The sequence below is a fragment of the Tursiops truncatus genome, chromosome 7 (genome assembly GCF_011762595.2).
Source record: "Tursiops truncatus isolate mTurTru1 chromosome 7, mTurTru1.mat.Y, whole genome shotgun sequence".
NCBI classification, from domain to species: Eukaryota; Metazoa; Chordata; class Mammalia; order Artiodactyla; family Delphinidae; genus Tursiops; species Tursiops truncatus.
In genome coordinates this window covers 46391647-46406831 of record NC_047040.1, presented here as the reverse complement: position 1 = coordinate 46406831, position 15185 = coordinate 46391647, and the positions used below count along the sequence as shown (strand labels likewise).

The following is a 15185-nucleotide window of genomic DNA, read 5'->3' as shown; positions in this document are numbered from 1 at the left end:
ACATTTAAAAATAATAGATTCTAACTGATTCCCAAGAATTTTAGAAAAAAAACTTAAGTATTCTAACTTTTTATGATAATATAGTTATTTGAATAGGTTCAGTAAGAATGAATCCTCCTTCCTACCAGTATGTAATAGGACAAATAGATTGTATACTAAAGGCCTTAACCAGGAGTGTCATTTTTGAGAATGATGGTCATTAAATTATGGTCATTTGGGGAAGAAAGGGTGACTATTCTTATGGAGCCAATGACTATTAAACCTTCCTAGGAAAACTGGCTTTGTGCTTGATTTACAGGTCCCACCCAGGCTTATAGGTGGTAAGGATGGTCAATTCCTAGCATGCTAGGAACTATGTCACATTTGGGGGACCTTGAGAAAAATGGAATTCACTCAAATTTATAGACACAGCAGGTGAAATCTGGCATAGAGACTTTTTTTTTTTTTTGGTGTGATTTATTAGTCCCAAGATGGCAAAAAAAAAAACACCACAGGTTTTAAAAAATCCAGGCCAAGATTCCTTATAAAATTTCCAGCCAAAAATCAGTTTGTGACCTTAATGATTGTTCAATACTCTATGGTTAACAAATTAGACAAAGTAGATGAGATGGACACAGTCCTAGAAAAATATCAACTACCAAAACTGACTCAAGGAGAAATAGGCAATCTGAATAGGACAATACCAAGTGAAGAAATTGAATCAGTAATCAAAAAACTGCCCTTATCTGGTCCAAGTCCAGATGGCTTTACCACTGAATTTCACCAAACATTCGAAGAAGATTTAATACAAATGCTTCAAGGAATTCTTCTTCACAAACTCTTCGAAAAACAGAAGAGGAGGGATCACAATCCAAATCGTTCTATGAAGATGATACTATTGTGATACCAAAGCCAGACAAAAACATCACAAAAAAGGAAAACTACAGACCAAAATCTCTTATGAATATGGATGCAAAGTTCCTCAACAAAGTACTAGCAAACTGAATTTAGCGACATATAAAAAGAATTAAACATTAAAATGACCAATAGAGGTGATCCCAGGGATGCAAGATTGTTTTAAAATCTGAAAATTAAATAATGTAATACATCATATCAATAAAATATTAAACAAAAATCACATGATCATCTCAATAGATGCAGAAAAAGCATTTAACAAAATCCAACACCTTCTCATGGTAAAATCTATTAACAAAGTAGGAATAGAAGGGAACTTCCTCAACTTTGTAAAGGGCATCTACAAAAAACACACAATTAACATACTTAAGGAGGAAAGACTGGGTGCTTTTCCCTAAGATCAAGAACAAGACAATGACGTGTGCTCTTGTTGCTTCCATTCAACATTTTACTGAATGTTCTAGCCATGACATTTAGACATGAAAGAAATAAAAGGCATTCATATTCAAAAGGAAGAAGTAAAACTGCCTCTATTTGCAGATGGCATGATCTTTTATGTAGAAAGTTATGAGGAATCCACTAAAATATGTTATAACTAATAAATGAGTTCAGCAAGGTTGAAGGATATACGATCAATACACAAAAGTTAATTTTATTTCTATACACTTGCAATAAGCAATCCAAACATAAAACAAAACAATTCCATTCATGATAGCATCAGAAAGAATAAAATGCTTAGGAATAAATTTAACAAATGAAATGCAAAACTTATACTCTGAAAACTAGAAAAATTATTGAAAGCAATTAAAGATTTAAGTAAATGTAAAGTCATCTAATGTTCATGAATCAGAAGATTTAACATTAAGATGGCAATACTCTCCCAATTATCAACAGGTTCAATGTAATCCCTATCAGAATTCCAACAGGCTTCTTTGTACAAATTGACAAGCTCAGTCTAAAATGCATATGGAAGGACTTTCCTGGTGGCACAGTGGTTAAGAATTGGCCTGCCAATGCAGTGGACACAGGTTCGAGCCCTGGTCCGGGAAGACCCCACAAGCCACGGAGCAACTAAGCCCATGCACCACAACTACTGAGCCTGCACTCTAGAGCCCGTGAGCCACAACTACTGAGCCCACGTGCCACAACTACTGAAGCCTGCGTGCCTAGAACCCGTGCTCCACAACAAGAGAAGCCACTGCAATGAGTCGCCCATGCACCACAACAAAGAGTAGCCTCCGCTCGCCACAGCTAGAGAAAGCCCGTGTGCAGCAACAAAGACCCAACACGGCCAAAAATAAATAAATTAATTAAAAAAATTAAAAAATAAAATGCATATGGAGTTCCAAGAGACCCAGTATGGCCCAAACAACTGTGAAAAATAAGAATAAAACAGAACAACTCACACTACCTGATTTCAAGACTTACTACAAAGCAAAGTAATCAAGATATGTGGTTTGGACACAAAGACCAATAGAATTTTTCAGAAATAAAACCATAAATCTAAGGTCAATTGATTTTGATCAGGATACCAAGACAAGGATATCCTTCAATGCAGAAAATATTTTTTTTCAACAAGTATTACTGGGACAAATGGAGAGCCACATGCAAAAGAATGGATTTGGCCCCTTATCTCACACCGTATACAAAACTTAACTCAAAATGGACCAAAGATCTAAATGTAAGAGCAAAAACTGTAAATTCCTTAGAAGAAACTGTAGGAGTAGGTCTTCATGACCTTCAATTTGGCAAAGGATTTTTAGATAAGACACCAAAAGCCTAAGAAACAAAAGAAAAAAGTAGATAAATTGTATTTCATCAAGATTATAGACTGTTGTGCTATGAAGGACACCATCAAGAAAGTGACAAGACAACCCACAGAATGGAAGAAAATGTGTGCAAATTTTATATCTGATAAGGGACCTGTACCTGGAATACATGGAGAACTCTTTCAACTCAATAATAAAATACAAGCAATCCATTTAAAAATGAACAAAGGATTTGAATAGACATTTCTCCAAAAATATACAAATGGCCGATAAAAACATGAAAAGGTGCTCAACGTCACTAGCCACCAAAGAAATACAAATTAAAACCACAAGAAACCACTTCACACCCACTAGGATGGCTAAAGTACAAAAGACACATAATAACAAGTGTTGGGAAGCATGTGGAGAAATCAGAACCCTCAGACACTGCTAGTGGGAATGTGAAATGGTCCAGCCGTTTTGCAAAACAGTCTAGCAGTCCTCAGATGTATTTAACATATGATCCAACATTTCCACTTCTAGGTATATAACCAAGTGAAATTAAAATATATGTTAAAAAAATTACCTTGTAAACAAATGTTCATAGCAGCATTATTCATAATAGCCAAAAGATGGAAACAACACAGATGTCCATCAACAGACAGATGGATAAACAAAATGTGGTAAATCCATACAGTGGAATAATTTAGTCATAAAAAGGAATGAAACTGCAGCAAGTTATGGACTTGTGAAAACATTATAGGTAAAAGAAGTCAGTCAGAAAAGATCATATTCCATATGATTCCATTCATATGAAAGTCCAGAATAGGGAAGTCTATTGAGACAGAAAGTAAGTTAGTGCTGCTTAGGGCTTGGGTGGGAGCAGGGATGGGAGGATAGAAGAGTGATAGCTAAGGATACATGGTTTCCTCCTGAGGTCATAAAAATGTAATAAAATTGACTGTGGAGATGGTTACACATCTTTGAATATATGTAAATATACTATACCAATATAATACACTAAAAACAACTTTAAATGAGAAAATTATATTTTTAAGTAGTTCTTTTCCTTCTGTTTCTTTCTGCTATTCAACACAAAACTATACAGTAGAATATAATGGAGAAAGGAGACAAATCTTTGTGCATTTTCCTATTTCTGGGAATCTTTTCCTTTCATTTAGCCTAGGAAGGAATTTGCGTACACTGTACTTTATTTGGAATTTTTTAGCTTACAAGATGAATTCATAATTTTAACAAACAGGTTTATGGAATGATTTACAGGTTTATGGAAGACTTCAAAGAGGGTAATGGTGATATAGTCATCGATTTTAAGTATTACACTGATTGCTGTAAAGAATTATATTTGTAATTTAGATTATTCAGTACTCCAGTAAACATGAGTGAAAATCAACTTTAGCTCATAACTTTAATATTTTCGTACAATCAAAATATAGAGATATACACTAAGTAAGCATAACATGAGTTATTTTAATTGATCAGAATATTTTGGGTATGTTTTAGAAATAAAAGAAATGGTTTTTATTAGCATATTAAAACCAAGAGAAAATTAGATAAGTTCACATTTAAAAAACATTATCAAGCAATAAATACAGCACTATAGCTACCACTACTTCTATGTACATTGGATTACATTTGAACAAACACTAAATTCCAGAATGAATATTTTATGAATAAATGCACTAAATAACTTTAGAAATTAAAAAAAAATGACAGACTAGAATTGTTTAGAAATTAAAATGACTTTCACAAATACTTTCAGAAAAGCAGCAGATTTGCATTTTAAAAGTTAGAAATTCCCCAAATAAGTTTTTAGATACCAAGGAAGTTTGCTTTTAAACAGTATTGATTTTACTTTTTTATATGAGTAAGATACAAAGGAGATCTTAATTATTAGTACTTCAGTTTTAGAGAAGTCTAATATTTAAAAATATTACTTCTAAAAAAAAATGGGTTCAAAATTAACACTGATTAATCATGGACTGTCTTCACCTAAAGATGGTACAATAGATAAATCCTGGCCACAAAGGAAATCTGATCTAAACTTAATATGATAAAAGCACAATAAAAAGACTTGAAAGTTACAATGTATTTTTAATATAATGCTCATTGATAATTTGACATTTTCTACTGTCATTTATGGTTGAGACTTGATAGCTTGTCTGGAAGAATGCTGAAATATATGAACAGTGCCAGTGAAGGATTTGAATCTGTGTCTTTGAATAATAAATAGCTAAAGTATGAGATTATTTAAAGGAATTATTGTATAATTTAGGCATTAGAAAGTTCAGAACAGCCTGAGTTCCTCTTTATAAAAGCTTGTTTTGAAATCCGTAAATCTGAAACTAACAATACAGCTTTTACATGTGTATAGATAAATCATAAATCTACTGACCAGGCCTTTTAATAAGTGAATTCTTACTAATTTAGATAATTTACCTGGACAATTTCAAATGACTTCTGAACTTACCATCTATTGACAGCTTAAGAAACAACCTATGATGACTAAGTCATTAGTTTAATCCATTTTAAGCAGATTGACACACCACAGCAACAACAACAAAAACATATAGATGTAATGAATTCTCCTGCCAAAACTGACTTACTAATTGAAGGCATTTTGGTTTTCAGAAATCAGTGGAAAATGACATTAGGAAAAATGAATCCCATTTAAATGTCACTTTAATTCATTAGCGAGGATTTCTTCCATCTTAATTTAATTATTCCATAAATGTTCTGACAACAATTCTTCCTTACTGATACATTCAGGTCTTTTACTATATTGCATCATCATATATAGTATCTCTATTAAAATATAAAAACATTGTATATGATATATATTGTGTTCCTCTAATTTTAAAAAATAGCCTTGCAGCATTTCCAAAGCTTCATATAGTAAGTCAGAAAAGTAATCTTTTTAACGGGGTAAAAACCATAAGAATAGCAGATTGGCATTTATTATAGGAGTCATTTAAATTTTCTGGATTAGAATGAAAGTTCATCATCAAAATAAAAAAAGAAATATGTCAAACATATCTATTATTAAGGTATGAATCACCAAAGCTAATATATTCAATAAAACAATGGCCTTGAGGATTTTTTAAATAAATATTTTATATCTTATCATAGATATTTCTCAAACTTAGTTCTCAAACTTCTGATGCTGGCATCTGGTTGTCTTTAAAATAGTTAACAAATAAGAATTCCAGATTCTATTTTATTATAAAATCAGCCCAGACACAGTATCAGATATTAACATGCACACATTGTTACATTAAGTATTTGTTTTTAAAAAAATTACCTAGATTGTATATATTTGAGACTATAAAATAGAATAACAGAGTATTTACAAGCTTACTTTTCACAATTTTTTTACAAACTTTTAAGAAAATAAGAAATCCTTCTTTGATTTCCTTCATGTAAAATAATTGCTTATTTGTCCACAAAGTAGAAATGGAAGGGGCAAAGTTTCTATTTACAGGTATATGGACACGAATTCCTTCCCACTTGTGTAGTAAGATGGGAAAGTAGTCAACTACATGTTTTGTAGTATCAACCAAGATTTCTCCCTAATGTTACCAAAGTAGGATTGCGTATCATACATACTATTCATCAAGCCTCAAAAATGGATATGGCAAGGGGTATAACTGTGATGAATCAGCAAATGAGTAGCCAACAGCAATTCTGCTCATTTATTTTTTGGGAGGAGAAGAGGGTAAGCAAACAGGAATAATTAATTCTTTATCTGGTCCATTTGAAAAAATAAAAACAAAAAGGGCTAGAATACTTTCTGGGCAAAAAATCAACTTCACCAAGGAATATGGGATAAAGATTTTAAAAATAAATGAAAAGCTCATTTTCTTTCCAAGTCTGTAGGCCTTAGCTAGGTCTCTTTAGGCAACAGGAGTGGAATTGTGCCCATTGTGTCTATGAACTTTTATGGTCTATTTATTTGTGGATTCATGCAGTGGTGTGCTAGAGCTGGCTCACACCAACCTACAACTGACTGTGCTCATTTTTACCCAAGTCCACATTCACTGATGTCAAGTTGGTAACTTGAAATCAGCTATGGTGGGAGTACTTACACCATAAAAACTGGCAAAACTTACAAATCCGGACTGTTTTCCCCCATGGAGCTAGTGTGAAACATTTATCAACACACTACTGAATTCATGTGAGGGTTTTCTTTGTCACCTTCAAATAATTCATTTAATATTGAAGTCTTCTGGTTGTAAAGTCATGGATCCAAGTCCTTGAGTTAGGAGTGGAACAAAATAGTTCAGCAATACACGCTCTATTATCAGTCGTATAACTTTTCCGGTTTTATGACAACGTTTTCAATATCGTGGATGCTTTTTCCATTTAAGTGTTCAGTTGGACAGTCATGACTGTAACCTGCACCATCACTGATTGTTGACACTGTGTAAGATGCACTACGGAGAGCATCTGAGTGGGAAAAGCTGTTTCCAAATTGGATTTTATATTGATTCCAGTTTCTTCTCAGAATTGCTTGAACCTATAAAACAAAAAGAAACAGAAAGGGTAAGAGCAATTCATAAATGAAATGAAGATAATGTATTTAATAATACAATAAAATAAGTTATGTACAAAAGCTTTTTTTAAAAAAAGCATTGATATTGAGTGAATAATATTATTTTCTTAATTAAAAAATGAAATTGAGTAAACTATCTTTATATTAGGAAATCTTTGCAATTACTCTATACTTTAGTACAGACTACAGAAAACTTCATATTTCTCTTTCTATGCCTTCTCTTTGAAGCTCTAAAAATGCACATGAATGTCTTGCTGTCAGATAGTTAATCTATACCCTCACTTACAAGTTGGCATGTGCAACATTTAGTTTTGTATCAATATTTTTATTAAAAGAATGAGATAATTAGTGAAATATAAAAGAAGAGAGAAAAAAGATTTAAAAACAGGGATACAGGGAATATAAATAATTATCACCATCATCATCAACAGCAGCAGCAACAACATTTTACTGTGATTAGCATGTGCCAGGTATTGAGCTACATTCTGGAAAAAAAAGATCAGGGTTTTTGCCCTCATAGAGCTTACCCCCAGAGGGAAGAAAGTGTTGAACAGATAATTACAGCATTGAACATATCATGGGATGAGTATTGTGGGAAAAAAAAGTTTAGGAATGTCACCACTCCACTTTTGTGTATTTAGATACCCCCCTGTCTGGATAAATTTGAAGTTTAATGACTCTTCTATCTTTTCTGCTTGGGGATAGAGATGAGAACTAGGTAGGTCATATACAAAGATTTTGGTTTTAACTGAACATAAGACACAGATGATTTTCTTCATATTGAGTCAGTGAGCATAAATGAGAATATCAAATGCATCTCCAACTCGATCACCTGTACATTTCCTGTCTGCTTCTAGGTTAAGAATGTATTAGCCACATGCTGTGACCTGATCTGTGTCTTTGCAGAGCATGTATAACTTTGAATTGTCTTCCCCAAATCTCTACTGCTCTTTGACCCTTTGATTGTTTCCCCAAAGGGAATCTGAGCATCCAAAAACAACTTTCTAGTAGTTCATGTCCTACAAACATACTCATACAATATTGTTTAACTTTCTACGAATTACATAAATTCCTCAACTTTTTATTCATTACATTCATGTGTACATAGCAATATTAAACTTTAAAATAGGGCTGCTTATTTAAGTCTTTTCATTTTCTTATCTCTTCTCCAAATTACAAACAATCTATAGCGAATAGGTATTCCCAGGATGTCTGCAGCTCTGTGGGATACTTTAAGGTCCTGTTAGTCTCCTCTAATCTGTCGCTTAAAATGAACACAAAGTTTTACTGTCTCATTTCATATTTTAACATGTAGAAAAACAAAACAAACAAATATAAGGTCAATCAGTTTCTTTAGTAAGAATTCAGAATGAGTTATTAGAAATTCCAGGAGGGGCTTCCCTGGTGGCGCAGTGGTTGAGAGTCCGCCTGCCGATGCAGGGGACACGGATTCGTGCCCCATTCCGGGAAGATCCCACATGCCACGGAGCGGCTAGGCCCGTGAGCCATGGCCGCTGAGCCTGCGTGCGCGTCCAGAGCCTGTGCTCCGCAGCGGGAGAGGCCACAGCAGGGAGAGGCGTCTCCCTACTCTATAATTCAAAAATTATGTAGTTAGGAATGCAATACGTTGTTTTATTAATATGAAATTCAGAACTTCAGGAATTTCAAGCTTACTTCTTTACATATGGCAACTATATCTGAAGGAAATAATTTTTATTCATATAAATTTTCTTTGAAATAACAGCATTTATAGGAAAATGAATACATTTATCTTATAAAAATTATACTTTATTCCTCTCATGGTTTAGTGATGTATTTCTAAGTTCTCCAAATAACATATTTAAATTAAGGTAATTAAAAAATACCATCTGCATATGTAATATCTTCAAGAATATAAGCAAATGACAAATGGAATGGCTTTAGAGTATGACTTTTAAATAAATATTCAGAGATTTAAAACAAAAATGACATTTGGCCAATTATCTAGGTATTTCTAATGGGAGTTGTTTTTGATCCTGATTTTTATGCTTAATTAACTTCTCACTTTGTTACTAAAAGCTGGACTGATTGAATCCATGTGCTATATAGTTTCTGTTTGAAAGGAGGTGGAATGTAGCTTTGTACAAAAGATTCTACATAAATGTTGGGAAGAAGCTGACATGAAGAAATATTTTAGCTATGAGAGTAGTACTTATAGTCTTAACAAGGAAAGCTTAAATTCAATTCTAAAAGCGAAAATGGCTTTGAAATGTATGACTGTTTGCTCTTGAAATATCTACTTTGATTAAGATCATCACCCTATTTCTTCCTTGCAACTAAATCGTCAGAAAAACCATGGAAAGCCAATTTCCTGACTTATTTACTGAAGCTAAATATAAAGGTAATTAAAGACCCATAGGCCTTGTAGACATCTGTTTGTTTATGGGACTCTCTATAAGGATGTTATTTTTTTTCATCTGCTTTCTCTAACACAACATCACACCTGATTAACAGAACATTAAAGTGGCCACTCTCAGTAAACTTACAATGAGAAGAATGTAATGGGGAAAGATAAAAAGGGAAATTGCCATTGGATGGCAAGAGAGCCTGCCTGATGTTATTAAAGATATGAAAGTGTTTTCATTAATTTACACATAAGTGTTATATAAGTAGTAAGGCCAACTTTTTAGAATATAACATTGCAATATATAATTTTGTATAATATAAAGAATATGGGTTTATATGACCATTAGTACCTGATAAGAAACCAACTCTACACTGCTTAACCTAAATCAATTAAAAGGTGTTTAATAGAGCTGTATATAAAAATTCTACCTACTTCTCATTACAGGATGTGAGTTTGGTTATTCTCAACAAATCTTTTTGTTCACGTTGTAAAAATATCTACTCTCAGGTGTTGTTAAAGATACCCGTGAGACTAGGGAGGGCCCTTCTGATGTCTAGAGTCCCTAGTTTATGCTAACAGTGCACATTTTTTTGATTAAGAGGACTAGAGATGAGATGAAAGTGACCTGAGTACTTGTCAAGCCACAGTTATTTAACTAGTGAGAAATGCAACTAGGAATATTTTGGCTAATAAATAAAAATAAAATGTGAGAATAAAAAATAAATGGAGATATTAAGATAAAGGCAAGCTCTTTGACCTGACGTGGAAAGCAAGAAGGAAACTAAGCCTGAGCAAATCATTTCAAGAAGTACATGACATAGTTGGAACCACACAAAATGGGTTTGGCAGCTGTGTCTTCATGTTATGAGAGTGGGAAAAACTAGAGGCAAAGAGACAAAAAAAGGAAGCATTATAGTATTTCTTAAGATGAGAAATGAATCATACACAAACAGGGATTGTATCTAGAGATGAAGACAAGGGGACAAATATTGGAGATGTTGTGAGATGCTGAAGGATTTGGTAACAAGTTGGCTCAAAGATTTTTTATTGTAATTTTCCAGTGCCAAAGTTTTCTCAATTTTAGAACATGGCAAAAGATCAAGGCCTGTGTCTCTTTTCCTTACACAGGTAGAGTGCAATAAGAGTGTTAGGCATTAATTTAGATATTCCCTGGGCACTTTTTCTAAATATAAGGGCCAATTTGAGATTTGATTCCGATATGATTAATGTTCCCATTTGTACATATATTTTTGTAAATGAGCGATTTGACAAATCTAAAAAGGAATCTATAATGTACTGAGTATCTACTGTGGGTGGGGCATGGTGCTAAAAACTTTATATTCCTAGTTTACATTAATCTCTGTGAGATTTGTGTAAAGAACTTGCTTTTATTTCCCTTTAATAAAAGTACACACTGAGACCTCTGGAAGTTCAGAATATTTCCCAAGATGTTACAGCCAGGAACAAAAAGGCATCTTTGGGTTTAAATGCATTACTGTGTCAGCGCCTTTATTCTACACTGCCTTCCATCACAAAATATTTTACTAGTGGTTATAATTTGTACATTTAAAAAATACCCTTTATAAAAATCAAATCTGTTTCTGCAGATGCAAACGTGTATCTTATTTCATACATGCTTTATGGCATATTGTCTGTAGCTTTCTCATCTATATTTAACTGTAAAGTCCTATGTAGGCAGAAATTGGATTGTCTAATTCAGTTTATACAATAATTAATTTATAGAGTTATATAATAAATGCTAATTGAATTTTATTATCAAAACAGATGATGTATCTATTCTTCCTAATTGCATTCTCTGTCCCTACTTCTCACTGACTTCAGAAAAAGTCACTCTTGTCCTCGATACAGCAGAAGAATCATGGAGACACCACTCAAAGATATGAAATATAGTCTACCATGTTTGATAGTTCTATATGCCATTATACATAAATAAATATATAAAATAAATATCTATATTTTAAAATTGATTAAGAAATCAAATATGAAATTTTATTGTATGCTAAGAGAAAGAATTAAAATATTACATAAACAAGGGAAAACAATATTTTATAGTTTTTCATGACATGTACATGATTTCCAACATTGATTAGTTGTATAGAGATGGTTCTTATAAAGTTATGACGACTGGTTCCATGTGTTGCCCATCTGAAGCTTTGTGATAAGCTTCACCATTACCAAATATATGTTTCATTAGTTGCTGTCTGAATTTCTAAACTTTATTGAATTTTGCCAAAATCCTCCAACAGGTTAAATTTTGTCAAGTAGATTAAAATCTTATAAAGAACTAAATCAATATAGCTCAAACCACTGAGTTATAGCCCAATTGATATGCATAAGAAATATGGTACCAGTTTCTAAGATGCCTGAAACTTCCCAATTAGAAAAAAAAATATTGGATAAAAATCTTGAAATATCCAAAAGCACATTTCCATGTTACAAATCAGAGGGCTCTTCTGTTTCCTAACCCACTGCAGCTCTTCCCAGGAGAAAAAAAAAACCCAGAGAAAGGGGGAAAATAAAAATGACCCAATTTTATTTGAGTGTATGTTCTATGAGGATAAGGATTGCCTAACATTGTACCTAGGACAAAGTCCAGAATTAGTAGGATTAGTTCAAGAGGTAGGTCGAAAGACTAGATGAATAAAAGTCATTGATGGAATATTTTAAAGTGAGGCTGAATTTGCCCCAGCCTTGAACTCCAATATGACCTGAGCTTTTGGGAAGGAGAGTTACATCTAGTAAAAGAGATTCCATGGTTCTTTTTCCTGACAGAAATGGAATTTGAAATACTTGTTCTTAGGGAATTTATAATTCCGTCTAATTTCTTAAAGTAAAAAAGTATTGCAAATACAAAATGATAAGAGGAATAAAATCAATCACCATACCTCTCCATTAAAGAAGCAGAAAATTGTAGATACCAAAAGACCCTGTAAAAGAAAAATAGAATTATCTGATTCCAAATGGAAAAGATACATTATTTGTAACCAACTTGATGCACATATAGTTAAAAATAAAACCAAAGCTATATGTAAATTTAAAACCAAATTTCACAAGCTGCCTTCCTGATGCAAGAACACCATACCTGATAGTGCATGAGGATGTGCATGATGTAATCATATACCTCCTCTGCAATCCTTCCTTCAGGTCGCCATGGAAACAGTACAAATTCAATGCCAAGTAATGGCACCAGGATAAGCGTAGCTCTCACAGCTTTCATGTAGAGATTGGATTCTGCTTGGTGAGTAACTTTTAACTTGGTGATAAGAACACGTACAATATTTAATAGGAAAAAAAGATTCACCTAAAAGAAAATAAAATGGCATATGGAAATTATTTCATATTTAATATTAAGAATCATTATTGAAGGATCTTTTATGAATCTTAGAATATTTTCAGTACACAAGAATATGTTCTATTGATGAGAATATTTGCCTAAATATTAATTTGTATTTCTGCTACTGAATTTTTTCATATGTTTCCCAGTTTTACTGAGACATAAGTGACACTATATAAGTTTAGGTTGCATAGCATGATTTAACTTACATATATTGTGAAATGATCATCACAATAAATTTAGCTAACATCGATCATCTCATAGAAATACCAAAGATTGTATATATTTTACCTTATGATGAGAACTCTTAGAATTTACTCTCAGCAACTTTCATGTATATCATAGAGCAGTGTTAACTATAATCATCATGTTGTACATCACATCCCTCATACTCATTTATCTTAAACGTGGAAGTTTCTGTCTTTTAACCACCTTCCTACAATTCCTCCTCCTCCATGCCCTGCCTCTGGTAACCGCAAATATGTTCTCTTCTTTCTATGAGTTTGTTTGTTTATTTGTTTAGATTCCACATATAAGTGAGATCATACAATATTTGTCTTTCCCTCTCTGACTTATTTCACTTAGCATAATGCCCGTCCAAGTTGTCTCAAGTGGCAGGATTTCCTTATTTTTTATGGCTAAATAGTATTCCATTGTGGTGTGTGTGTGTGTGTGTGTGTGTGTGTGTGTGTGTGTGTATAAATACCATAACTTCTTAAGTTGTTTCCATGTCTTAGCTATTGTGGATAATGCTGCTATGAACATGGGGTGCAGATATCTCTTTAACATAGTGTTCTTGTTTCCTTTGGATATGGAATTGTGATTTATTAATTTAAAAAGTACATCAATCTTAATAGGCTTAGATTTTAAAAAATAAATTTATGGTGGAATTATTGTGGACCACCTTCAGCTAAGTAATATCTGATTGTTTTGCTTAGTTCATTTTCTTATGCAAAATTTTAAAATTTTGCTATGATTAAAAAAACCAAAGCTTCTGAACATTTTCAGCCCAAAGAAAGGAAATAATTGTTTGTAGCAAAGGCTAATTATTTTAAGTGTCTACTCTGTATTAGTGTTCATACTAGGTACCTACCAAATATGTATTATACCATAATAACCATTTTCATCTTTTTGGTTTATCCTTCCTGCATTATTTGTATGTGTATGTGTGTAACAACAATCCTCACAGCTCCCCATGATAGTAATATAATCCTCTTTATCCTTATGAGGAGGCTGAATCACATATTGGAACCAGTTGATATTCAACCTAGATCATCCTAGATATAAAAAAATTTGGCACCCAACAAGGCCTTCTGTCAATTACTTTCTGTAATTATAAACTTACTATGAGTTTACAACTTTCCCCAAAACAAATCATTCTCTTTGAAAGGGAGACATGAAACTTTAAAAATATAGTGTTCAGGGATAGAAAGTCCAGAGATGAACCAATGCACATATGGTCACCTTATCTTTGACAAAGAAGGCAAGAATATACGGTGGAGTAAAGATAGCCTCTTCAATAAATGGTGCTGGGAAAACTGGACAGCTACATGTAAAAGAATGAAATTAGAACACTTCCTAACACCATACACAAAAATAAACTCAAAATAGATTAAAGACCTAAATGTGGGCTTCCCTGGTGGCGCAGTGGTTGAGAGTCCGCCTGCCGATGCAGGGGACACGGGTTTGTGCCCCGGTCTGGGAAGATCCCACATGCCGCGGAGCGGCTGGGCCCGTGAGCCATGGCCGCTGAGCCTGCACGTCCGGAGCCTGTGCTCCGCAACGGGAGAGGCCACAACAGTGAGAGGCATGCGTACCGCAAAAAACCAAACAAACAAACAAACAAATAAAAGACCTAAATGTAAGGCCAGACACTATCAAACTCTTAGAGGAAAACATAGGCAGAACACTCTATGACATAAATCACAGCACGATCCCTTTTGACCCACCTCCTAGAGAAATGGAAATAGAAACAAAAATAAACAAATGGGACCAAATGAAACTTAAAATCTCTTGCACAGCAGAGGAAACCATAAACAAGACTAAAAGACAACCCTCAGAATGGGAGAAAATATTTGCAAATGAAGCAACTGACAAAGCATTAATCTCCAAAATATACAAGCAGCTCATACAGCTCAATATCAAAAAAACAAACAACCCAATCCAAAAATGGGTGGAAGACCTAAATAAAGCTTTCTCCAAAGAAGACATACAGATTGCCAACAAACACAT

General features: G+C 33.4%; 1 protein-coding gene across 13 annotated transcripts in view; it reads right to left on the bottom strand.

The window, feature by feature from the left end:
- Positions 1 to 1530: 1530 nt before the first annotated feature.
- Positions 1531 to 15185, bottom strand: part of CALCRL (calcitonin receptor like receptor) — a 107336-nt gene continuing 93681 nt past the window's right edge. For all 13 annotated transcript variants that reach the window (XM_073807505.1, XM_073807504.1, XM_019931547.3 and 10 more), the window contains 3 exons: positions 12702 to 12920; positions 12505 to 12546; positions 1531 to 7176 (listed from right to left, as the gene is read on the bottom strand). In XM_073807505.1, the coding sequence (XP_073663606.1) occupies positions 6961 to 7176; positions 12505 to 12546; positions 12702 to 12920 (477 nt within the window). In that variant the 3' untranslated portion in view covers positions 1531 to 6960. The remainder of the gene's footprint in view (positions 7177 to 12504; positions 12547 to 12701; positions 12921 to 15185) is intronic.